The sequence below is a fragment of the Nuphar pumila genome, chromosome 3 (genome assembly GCF_984573655.1).
Source record: "Nuphar pumila chromosome 3, dmNupPumi1.hap1.1, whole genome shotgun sequence".
In the NCBI taxonomy this organism is placed as follows: Eukaryota; Viridiplantae; Streptophyta; class Magnoliopsida; order Nymphaeales; family Nymphaeaceae; genus Nuphar; species Nuphar pumila.
Window position 1 is genome coordinate 111113411 of NC_143251.1, and position 12291 is coordinate 111125701.

Sequence of the window (12291 nt, forward strand, 5' to 3'; positions counted from 1 at the left end):
TGGCTTCTGCCATCTTGTCTTCCTCATTTGAAGGTCTCTCTCTCTTTGAACGGGCTGATCGGTCTTCTCTCTCTTATTTTTTTTCATATTTTTCATTATGTCTTTTTGCATGCTAGACAAACAAGTGAACAATTTTCGTTTAAAAATTTAATCATATCAAAACTTCCGGTAGGCAAAATTTTATTATCATCTGAGAATTTTTCTTGCTTCCAAACATACCCTAAATAACGTTGGATGTATTTAATAGTCACTGTTTTACTCTTTTTATAATTTATAACAAAAACAATCTCGATGAGAAATACAGGTTTATATATTAAAATTTGTGTTTCTATAGCTTTCGTAACATTTTCAATAAAAACCACTTTTTTTACATATTAATATATCAAACAATATTTATTAAAGAAATTAAATAACGAAAAAAAAACGTGTGCCCTCGTGTCCTAGGTTTGAAAAATATGCGAACTTGCTTTTCCAACTAGTCACGGTTCATGTCCCTGTCGTTGTGGCACAGTAAATTTCCATACCCTTTTTTAAAGTGAAAATATCGGATATTGTTCGGAAGTTGGTAAGGTCAGACCCGAATTACTGATTCATCTGTTTTGAACCCGGGTTCTATATAGGATCCAATCTATCCACGATCGTATCAGACCCGACCCGTTGACAGGATTCCATATATAGCCCTTGTCCCATCTTGACTACTCTTGAGACTTCCCCCGTCGCCTTCTTCCGCACTGTCGCTCATCGCCATCGAGAATGACGAGCCGTTCGATCGTTACCTCCTTGCTCCTGATCGCTTTGATCGTGCAGGTGCTCGTTATTTCTGGATCTTCTAAATTCCCCAAAAAATCGCATTTTTCTTCGTTCTTTTCCAGCTTTCCTTAGACTTTACATATGCAAAATTCTATTTCTTCTTCCTTTGCTTGTTTCCCCTCTTTATCGTGTTCGTAGCTTGGTGATCACGTGGTATCCGACACAAAAATCACGTTATTGAGTTTATAGGATTATGGTTTAGGGTTTCATCTGGCAATTGTTGTCGTCGTTGGTGCTGCGCGGTTGAATTTTGTGTTTTGATCCCCCTTTTAGGTGAAATTTAGGGGTGAGAAGCAATCCCAAGAGTGACTGAGATCTAACGGGATCATGCGTTTTATGAAATGATAGTCGAACTATCTTCATCACAATCATCACCATCATCACAATCATCCATTGATTAACTGAAGAATTGGATGTTTAATTCTGTATTAAACTCCTCTAGCTGATGCTTCTAGTTGTTATCACGACCTTCGTTTTTTGTCAGATAAATTATCAATTAAGTAGTCATGGAGATAGCATCGGTTGTTGCGTGCACCTTAATTGCATCACCAAACGTGCTAAGAACCAAGATCTTGGTAATGCAAGACTATGTGACCACGTCTAATGCTCTGATATTAGCCTTGTTCCGGTATTCCACAAGCTAAATATGTACTGTATCATAATATGTTGCAGCATACTTATAAACCACTGTATTGTAAATTGTATAAAGGAGAAGCTAGTAAAAACAGAAAAACAAAGAAATTAGAAGAAAGTTCACTTTTTTGTTAGTTATTTATTTTGACCATATTAGGAGAAAAAGTCTGACCAATTTTGAGTAGAACCGAAAAAGGAAAAAAAATAAAGGATAGTTGTTTCTGTGTGTGTGCACGTGCACATGTGTCTCTGTGGAAGTATAACATGTCATACAAAACAGTCATGGTAATGTTTCCTGGCTCTGGGAATCATCCACTGCTTATGTTGTTTGATTCAACTATATATTCTTGTTTGTGTAGTGAAAGTGTATATTTTTTTAGTGGGATGTGTCTGCATGTGTATGGTGACTTGATATTGGTGCACTGAAAAGGGAGAACTAGGGATGGCAGTGGGGCGGGGCGGGGGACAAGGTTTCCACCCCCGCCCCGCCTCAAAATTTTATCCTCCACCCCCGCCCCGCCTCCGCGGCGGGGATGGATTTTATCCTCCACCCCCGCCTCCATCCCCGTTTCATACCCTTCATCCCCGGTCCAAACGGGGATGAGGCGGGGCGGGGCGGGGATATTGCAGGGAAAAGTGGTCGGGGCGGGGATTAGGCGGGGATCGTGGCGGGGACGGGGCGGGGCGGGGAAAAGTGCACGTCCACCCCCGCCCCGCCTCCGCGGCGGGGATGGATTTTATCCTCCACCCCCGCCTCCGGGGCGGGGATGGATTTTATCCTCCACCCCCGCCTCCATCCCCGTTTCATACCCTTCATCCCCGGTCCAAACGGGGCGAGGCGGGGCGGGGCCCCGCTTTCCCCCGGTCCACTGCCATCCCTAGGGAGAACCCAGTGTTGGTGAAGTTAAATCAGGCAAAGGCCGCCACTAGTTAAGGTTCACAGACATTCGAAAAACAAAACTTACCAATAGGGTCACAGTAACATTTCCCATCTTGGTAAACTTGAGAACAGTAACGTCTACAGTAGGAGTAGAGACAGATGTAGGTTTACAGTCAATTGGGGTGGATTTATCTCCGAATCTCCAGTTATATAAATGGAGCACTGGAATCAATGAGTCAAGTTGAAGAGTTACATGCTCTAGCTAATAAGAAAGGAGATGGAAATATTGGAGAATATGAGACAATGAAGCTAGTGACCTAGTGAACAACAAGACAGACATGCTTCTGTGGTTTTTTCTGTGAAAGGTGGAAAGTATGATCTTTTTTGTATGTGTGTGTATAATATATATATTGATTATTCTATGAATTATATATATATATATATATATATATATATATATGTATGTGTGTGTGTGTGTGTGTGTGTGTGTGTGTGTGTGTGATACAATCAATTTTTCTGTGAAAGCATATTTTGTTGATTATACTAAATATGTTATGAATAATCAAATATATATATATATATTCTGGTTATATATATTTTGTGAAAGCACGTGTAATTGTGTACTTGTCTGATGAAAACATCTTAATACCAAAAAAATCAAACATACTTTTATGTATATTTTGTATATATTTTTTATTTTTTAATTGGTGTACCGACTAGTCCTAGTCTCGACTAGTCTTTTTAGGTTACTGCTTTTGACTGCATTGATGACAATAGTGTTTGATCTTCAAATGGATTTGGGGTTGACATCGGCGACTGATATTTGCTATGTAGTCAAAATCTCTAGGCAGTGCCTAGTCAGTAGACACTAGACCCCTGAAAAGACTAGTTGATGACTAGGCGGGACTAGTCGGTACCCTAATTAAAATATACAAAGTATACAAAATATACAAAAAAATATGCTTAATTTTTCTAGTAATAATATGTTTTCATCACACAAGCACAAAATTACACATGCTTTCACAAAATATACATAACCAGAATGTACATAATTGCATGCACACATATATTCAATTATTCACAATATATTCAGTATAATCAACAAAATATGCTTTTAGCTGATTTTAACACACATATTTATCATATTTATAGCATAATAAAAAAATGTGTATATGTGTGTGTATTTATTTATTTGTTTATTTATACAAAAAATCATACTTTCAGCCTTTCATAGAAGCACAGTAACACAAGCATATATAAATAACATATTACGTAATTAGTAATACTAAACATGCTTTTAAGCATTTATATAAAATTTCATTAGAAACAAAGTAACACAAATGTAAAAAACATGATTAATTAAAATTAACTGTGCATGCTTTCAATGTTTCACAAAAAAAATCCCAAAAGCAAAGTAACACAAACACATATTCAAAACATAATCAATATATATATATATATAATTAACTAAGCATGTTTTCATCATTTCACAGAACAAATCACACACACACATATAATTATATATATACATATACAAATTACAAAAAATTAACATAATACATATAATAAGTTAATAACAATAAAATGACTATACTTCCTTCATGCCTAGTCCCGGGCAGCTTAGCTGCCGACTAGGTGCCCTGGTCGGTGCCTATTCGGAAAAATTAATACCTTTTAAGGTACCCATCTAGGATTTGCAAAGCCTAGTCCTTTTACTTATGCCAAGGCCGACTTGGTGAACTAGTCGGTTTCTAGTCAGCGTTTTTTACTGCATAGGGCGTTAGCAAACTGTATGACTATCACAGTTATCATGTTTACAACATAAGAAACACATGGATCTAAGATGACAATAACAAAATTGATGTTCAAGTGCCATATAAAGATTAGGGACTTGACATAGAAAGAATCGTCATATTCCCATTAGTAGTCTATGTCACATGGACACTTCCCCTAACGCGTGTGTCTCTTGTCAACACAACACTACACTAGACACCTCAAGACACTTTGTGGATACAATCAACCAATGTTTGGACATGGTCAACATTGTATCCTTAAATTCACAATGATCTGGAATCTGGATCCCTTTTCTGTAGTAAATTTCATTTTTTCTTTTAAAATTTGTCATTGGTTACAGGCATTTCAAATTTAGCTTAGGTTAGTTATTTAATATTTAATAATTATAGTGAACTAGTACTGTTCAAGAATCTGCACTTAAGAATATAGTCATGCTTCATTGTGTACATTGTACATTGTGCACACTTTACTTTTAACTTTTTGTTATTTTATTTGTATCTGATGGCCCACGTTCCCTGTGTTGTAGCTTTTACTGAACTCTTGTATTGTAACAAACGTGTCCTGTCCCATACCCACGTCCAAGTCTATGTGACATAGTCAATGATTAGGAGACAAATGAAACCATTACATAGCGCATATTACAATATTAAATAAAAAAGAATAAAAAGGCCAGCATAGCTCTAGGAAACAAATAGAAAGATCAAGCATATCCTACTCTATGATGATTCAACATAAGGACTAAACTGTTCCTTACTTGACAAGGTTATACAAAGTAAAGGGAAAGAAACATAGACAATCAGTTTCACATACACACTTGGTTGGTTTGATAACATCCAATTTATTCTTATTTGCTTATATCTTTTATTGATATTTTAATAACCGTCATACTATCTCAAAATTCAAACCTTCATAGGAAATTGCAACCTATTTACGCATTGGTTACCAGGCAGTTAATTATGTGCTTGCATCATAATATATTAAAATTTAGTACTTCGTAGTTAATATTATTTCAACTGATTTTGTCTGATGTTGTTCAGGTATTAGCAGCTGGAGTGTTAGGAGCTGGTTGGGGTAGTCGAAAGACTGGGAAATCTTCTGTTTTTTCCCTATTTAACCTTAAAGGAAAGAGCAAATTTTGGAATGAGGATGTAATTCATGGTGGTAAGCTATCTATGTGGATTTGCTTTTTCTTTTCTTTCCCCCTACATAACAGGTGTCATCGATCACTGTATTGATGGTTTGGTATTGTTCTAAAGGAATAATTGTGCATTGAACTGGTCTGGTAGATATAATAATGTCATAATCATGGAATTTATCACCTAATGTTTATACTTCTAGAATATGGTGAATATGATGATTTTTTTTCATTTTCCATCTACAAATGCAGCCTATAAAATATAACATAACATAGTCCAAGTGAACCTGCTAATGGTAAATGTATTGGAGAGTTCTAGGTATCTTACTATGTTTTGTTAGAAAATATTTGTGCTTGTTGTTTTAGGTTCTTGGTTATTACTATGTGGAATATGCATTCTATTGATGAAAATTCCGTTGGTGGATGACATCAAGTTCCAGTAGCTTGCTTTCACTAGTAATTTTCAAAACTCATAGATGCATGCATGTATATGTTCATGCTTGCACACATGTTTTCAAAGAAAAGGACAAGGTAATTGAGCATGAAGTTCTATGCCAAGTGACAGGACGAGATAATTGAGCATAAAAATCTATGCCAAGTGACAACTGTATGTCATCAATTCCAAATAAGACAGTTGCTGTAGTTTGCCAACTTTTGTTTGGATTGGTTTTGTTAAACTGATACTCTTGATGTTGCAGGTTTTGATGATCTGGAAAGTATGGAGTCTTCTAGCTCCAGCAAGATGGGTGTACTTAACTACACGAGAGCAGGTAAATGTTTGGGTTATAGAGTTTTGCTTAGTCCACTGGAAGTTTCATTGTCTAAATAAGTCACAGTTTTGTTTTTCGATAGCAAAATGTTTCTTTGAGGGCATAAATATAAGCAGCCTCTTCTACCCTTTTCAAATGAAACCAATTAAGTTCTTTAGAAAAATAAAAAGAAAGAAACTGGAAATGGGTTATCTTTCATTTGACTATTTTATGTTTGATACTTTGATCTGGCTAGTTCCATGCTATATGCCTTCTTTCTGCACTTGCATTCTTCTCCTGGGTCTTGAAAAGTGCTTCACAGAAGTGTTCTTTACTTACATTTGATGCTTTATGAATTGCACATAAAATATGATTGCTAGAATTACTTACAACAGTTAGCCTGTTGCAGCTGAGCTGTTTGCAATCAGAGTTATACCAGCATTTGCAATAAGGCTCAATAAATTTTAGTTCATTTTGTTCATGATCATTTGACTTCAACTTCCTTTGTCTCAGGAAGCATTGGAAACTATTTGAAGCTTTCAGAAGTTGAATCCTTGTACCTTCCAATCCCTGTCAATTTCATTTTCATAGGGTTCGATGGAAAGGGAAACCATGGTGAGTATCCATTATTGCAGTCATATAATATCTTGTCATCTTGATGATTTTTGTATTTTCTTACATGTTCTCTGTAACATTTAATTCCGTACTTTGGTTGTGGATAAATAGTGGCTATTCCATAACTGTAATCATTCTTCGGAGGCATTATAAATCTTTTGTTTTTTCAAGTATGACCTTGATGACATAAATATTTTTCAGAATTCAAGCTTGGTCCTGAAGAGCTAGAGAGGTGGTTTACCAAAATTGATCACATTTTTGAGCATACTCGAGTTCAACAGGTTGGGGAGCCTTTGAGACCATTTTCTAAGACCAGCCTAGATGGACAAGCAAGCCACCATCTTCCCCTTGTTAGTCATGTAAATTACAAGTAATTTGTCTATGACCTTCTTGCCTCTATATTTGGCCTTAGATATTATATTTGCCATGTTCTTTCATAACAGAATTGGTCTTACATCTGGTTGACCATTTGATATGATTGATTCACAACACTTTTACAGCTTCTCTGTGCATGCCATCCAAATGGGAGAGAAAGTTACTTCTGTGTTTGAGCATGCCATAGAAGTTCTGTCTCGCAAGGATGATGTATCGGATTCTCGGTAAACCAAGCAACATAACTGCCTTTGATAGATGCTAATCTAATTCCATATTTGCAGTCTGACTTTTGATATTCATCTAGTAGCTATAATAACTATTGCTTGCGACAGATTAAATGTGATGATTTGGTACTTATATGTATGAGTGTGCAATTGGCAATGCAGTTCCCAGAGTTTTCTGTTACTGCAATTAGATCCATGACTATATGCTTTTTCTTAAACTTTGTTAGTTTTTGTCAACCATCAGCATAGCCAGCATACTGTAATGAAATATGCTGAAATACAAAACAAAGGCCTCTCAGGGCTTACATGATCATTAACACGAAGTGAAGATGCACATACACAAGTCAAACTAAGGGACAAGTAGTCCCTTTATATACAAAAGGCTTAAAGCCATTGGGAGCTCCCAACAGTCATAAATGTGACCTTTGGGGCTCCCAAGTTCCCAACGACTATGGTCCCAATTGAAAAGAAGTCGTCATTATGTATATGTCTGACCCGATCCATTTATATAATGGATCGGGTCCAAATCCAATTAGTGTATAATGTAAATTAGCATGCTATTAAGGGGTATTTCTGTACCCTAGTTTTATACACTTAACACATTAATAGAATGAAAGGTGCAGCCACGATGGACTGACGCCCTTTCTCTGAAATCTCTCTTTCTCTCTCTCACTCGATGGCAGGCCTGTACAGAAGAACAAGGGCTCCCTTTTAACATGGTATCAGAGCCGCGTGACGTCTGAGAGTGAAGGGCTGCCTCGTTTTTCAGTCTATCAACTTGAAAGCCAACAGGTTCCCCTCTCTTTCTGTGAGAAACTCGACTACTGTGGAAACGTAAAGTGCAAGTGCGTGGATCTGCGTGGATCTAACCAAGTCTGGGTGTAAAAAGGTTGAACTCAGTTTCACGATGACAGGTTCCCCTCTTTTTCTGTGAGAAACTCAATCTCCACGTGAATCTGGAAACGTAAAGTGCAGGTTCCTCTTTCTTCCTGTGAAAAACTCGACCTCTGTGATTCTATTTGATTTTCTGTGATCCTCTTTCTTGCTGTGAGAAAACTCTATCTCTGTAGAGATGTAAATCTGTTTTTTTTTTTTTCAGATCACTGTGATTCCCTTTGATTTTCTACAATCTGCACTTCTGAAATTTCTGTTAATCTGTGATTCTTCTGTTAATCTCTGCTGATTTCGTTGGTTCTGAAATTATTTTTGTTTTTCTGACTGCCAAGTATCACCTGGTGCATCAGCTGTTAGCCGAGCCCTCTGCATCACCTGGAAATCACGTGAACTTGGTACTGGATTTTACTCAGCCGAGTGTCTTGTTAGCCGAGCCCTCTGCATCACCTGGAATTCACGTGAACTTGTTTTCTCTTTCTGTCACCTGTCAGCCGAGTGTCCTGTTAGCCGAACCCTCTGTTTTGTTTTTCATACCTAAGTGTCAGTTCAGATTTTCCCTCAAATGGATTTTACTCGTGCGCAATCATGTCTGTCCTCAAGTTTTCTCGGTCAACTAGTCTCTGAAAAACTGAATAACTTCAATTTCTTAACCTGGAAAAGACAGATCATCCCATTTATAAAGAGTCAGGACCTCTCTGGTCATCTGGATGGATCGGTTCCACCGCCTCCAGAATTCTTTTCGCAGGAAAAAGCAGACGATAAAGGAGAACAATCTGTTGTTCTCCACAAGAATCCAGAATATGTTGCTTGGATAAAAATGGATCAATCGCTAGTGGCATACATCACTTCAACTCTCTCACAGGAGGTTCTTATTGCTCTTCCTGATGATTTTTCGGCCAAGGAACTGTGGGATACGCTAGTTCAAACATATTCACAAATTTCTGAGGCAAGAATTATGTTTCTTAAGCGAGAGTTTCAAATGCTGAAGAAAGATTCCATGTCTATTATGAAATACCTGAATAAAATGAAAAGCATCACAGACCAGCTGGCTGTTGTTGGGTGTCTTGTCAGTGAAAAAGATAAAGTGCAACAAACCTTGAGTGGATTGGGGCCAGACTATCATGTTATGACGACAACCTTACTATGTTTACCAGAACTTCCAAAGTTTGAAGATCTTCGTGCAAAATTATTGCAATATGAGATGACTCTGAAAGGACCTTCTGAAGATTCTCATGGGCATTCAGGAACACAAGATGTGCTAGCTATGGGAATGAGTTATGGTCGAGGACGAGGAAGTTCTTTTCGAGGAAAAGGAGGCCAAGGGAGAAATACCTATGGAGGTCGTGGCATACTTCCAACACCCAATATCCAAGGACAAAGACCCATTCCCACCTGTTTCCTATGCAACAAGAGAGGGCACATTAAAACAAATTGTTGGTTTAATCCTCAAAACAAAGGGAAAGCTCCACAAGCAAAGGTTAGGAAGGATGGAGAAGTAAAAGAGTTGCTGTTGGCAGCCTTGGCAGGATTGAATATGAAGCAAAATGACAAAGGAATTTGGTAAGTCGACTCCGGAGCAACTACTCATGTCACGGGTGATGTAGGTAAACTCTTGACTCTTACTCCTTATGTTGGTAAGAATAGCATAGTCACAAGAGATAGATCTCATCACGCAATCTCACGTACTGGAAATCCCATTATACACATGTCAAAGTCTTCTCTTAAACTTCAAAGTATCATCTATGCACCTAATATTCAAAAGAACATTGTTTCTGTCTCAAAACTTGTTGATGATGCTAATGCTTCAGTTGAATTTACTCCCTCTTCTGTTTATGTCAAGAATCTTTGCACGAGGAAGACATTCGCTGAAGGAAAACGATGGGGCAATATGTACATCTTTCAAGAAGATCCTTCATTCATTCATTCCGACTATTCATCCTTAAAGCCTCACCAACGTCATTTTTTTGATCCTGATTTTATATTTACTATTTCTGAATGTAATAAGCCAAGACTTTGGCATAGTCGTCTTGGCCATTGTGGTTGCCATTTTATTGAAAAACTTGTCTCGAATAATCTCATTCCAAAGTTCAGTCTGACTTCAGAAGTCGTTGATACAAAGTGTTCTAGTTGTCATTTATGTAAAATTCATGTTTTACCATTTACTTCTATTAATAAAAGAGCTTCAAGGCCATTCGAGGTCATTTGTTCAGATGTCTGGGGTCCTGCCCCACTTACTTCTCTTTCTGGCAGTAAATACTATCTTATTTTCATTGATAGTTACTCACGTTATACTTGGATATTTTTTATAAAGCACAAATCAGAAGTCTTTGGATTGTTCCAGAGATTTCATTCTTTTGTTCAAAATCATTTTTCTACCAACATTCTCAATTTTCAGTGTGATGGAAAAGGTGAATTCTCCTCGAGTGACTTTGTTAGTTTCCTCCAACATAATGGGATAAAGAGAAGAGCGTCTTGCCTGCATACACCTCAACAAAATGAGATTGCTGAGAGGAAGCATCAACATATTGTTGAGACTGCAATGAGCATGATGCACAGGAGCAATCTCCCTGTATCATTATGGACTGAGGCTTTTCACTCCACAGTTCATGTGATAAATCGATTGCCCATGAGTATCTTATAAAATAAGTCATCATATTTCTCTCTTTTTGGCATACAACCTGATTATCATGAATTATGTGTGTTTGGGTCTGTTTGCTATGTTCACATTGCAGAAGACTACAAAGGGTACAAGTGCTATGATCCCCTGAGTAAGCGTGTCAAAATATCAAGGAATGTAATTTTCGATGAAATGAACTTTGATGATCAGGATGCTAATTCAACCCTTCATGCTGATAACTCAAGCCCCAACATTGATGTATACTACCCATGGTTAAATTCAGAACTCTTTTCCAATGGTAAAGTCGACTGTCCAGAAAATTGCAGTGAGAAGGAGACACATGAGGAATCAACCAATGAAACTCAAACGGAGGAGACTGTTACACATGACATGGAGCCAACAAGGTATAAGGGTATTGTGTACACCCGACGAGAGAAAGAGCCCTCATTCATTTCTTGTACGAGTACAGATCCATCTGGATCATCCGCTTCGCAGACGATGGATATCAGAAGATCCTCACAAATTCGACATCCGCTTGACAGGTGGGTAAGTTCTAAAAAATTTTCACTGGATTTTCAGTTGTTCTTGACATCCATAAGTAAAGAGGATGAGCCCCTTATGTTCTATTAAGTTGCGAGCTCTAGAAGATGGGTAGAAGCAATGAATGAAGAAATGGAGGCCTTACATGAATGTGGGACATGGGAGATTGTACCTAGACCACTAAACAGAAATATTGTTGGGTCAAAATGGGTGTACAAGATAAAGTATAAACCAGACGGGAGCATCGAAAGGTACAAGGCTAGGCTTGTAGCCAAGGGATTCACACAAGAGGAAGGCCAAGACTTTGATGAAACTTTCAGTCCTGTAGTTAAAATGGGGACCATTCACATTGTGTTGAGTCTAGCCATTAAACATGGATGAACATTGAGCCAGCTGGATGTAAAAAATGCATTTCAGCATGGGGATTTAAAAGAGAAGGTCTACATGGAACAACCCACTGGATATGCAGAACGAGACGCCAAAAAATATGTATGCAAGTTAAAGAGAGCACTCTATGGTTTGAAACAAGCTTCTCGTTCCTGGTTCGACAGTTTTTCTCTAGAAATACAATGGCATGGCTGTTAGTTTGGATCATGGATCCGACCTGCACCACATTCCAAGGATCCACCTCGGGATGCGTGGGCGGTGGCATGTTTGTAATTTAACTTTATTACTTGTGTAATGTTATACCCTGTATAACACTTATAAATAAGAAAAGAAAAGGAAAAACCCTATTGTCGCCGACTCCTCTCTTCTCTCTCTTCTCTCTTTACCTCATCTCTAACCCTTGCAGGTTGACATTTCTGACATGGTATCAGAGCACAGGCGCGAAAATCAATCATCTAGAAGGCCTCTAAAGACCAACACGTGCTGCTAAAGGACACATGTTTTATTTCTGTTCCTTTTTCCTTAATCAAATTTGCTTTTTTCCTCTTTTTCTTAATCCTCTTTCACGTCATTCCAGTTTCTCTTTCGATTCTTTTCATTTTCAGTATTTTCTGGTACGCACGTCTTAACATTCTGTT

At 37.7% G+C, this 12291-nt stretch overlaps 1 protein-coding gene across 1 annotated transcript in view; it reads left to right on the forward strand.

The window, feature by feature from the left end:
* The first annotated feature begins 708 nt into the window (after positions 1-708).
* LOC149843295 (uncharacterized) overlaps positions 709-12291 on the forward strand; it is a 92817-nt gene continuing 81234 nt past the window's right edge. Inside the window, exons 1-6 of the mRNA XM_089999706.1 lie at positions 709-807; positions 5155-5278; positions 5951-6022; positions 6515-6616; positions 6818-6986; positions 7117-7215. Of these exons, the coding sequence (XP_089855832.1) occupies positions 754-807; positions 5155-5278; positions 5951-6022; positions 6515-6616; positions 6818-6986; positions 7117-7215 (620 nt within the window). The 5' untranslated portion in view covers positions 709-753. The remainder of the gene's footprint in view (positions 808-5154; positions 5279-5950; positions 6023-6514; positions 6617-6817; positions 6987-7116; positions 7216-12291) is intronic.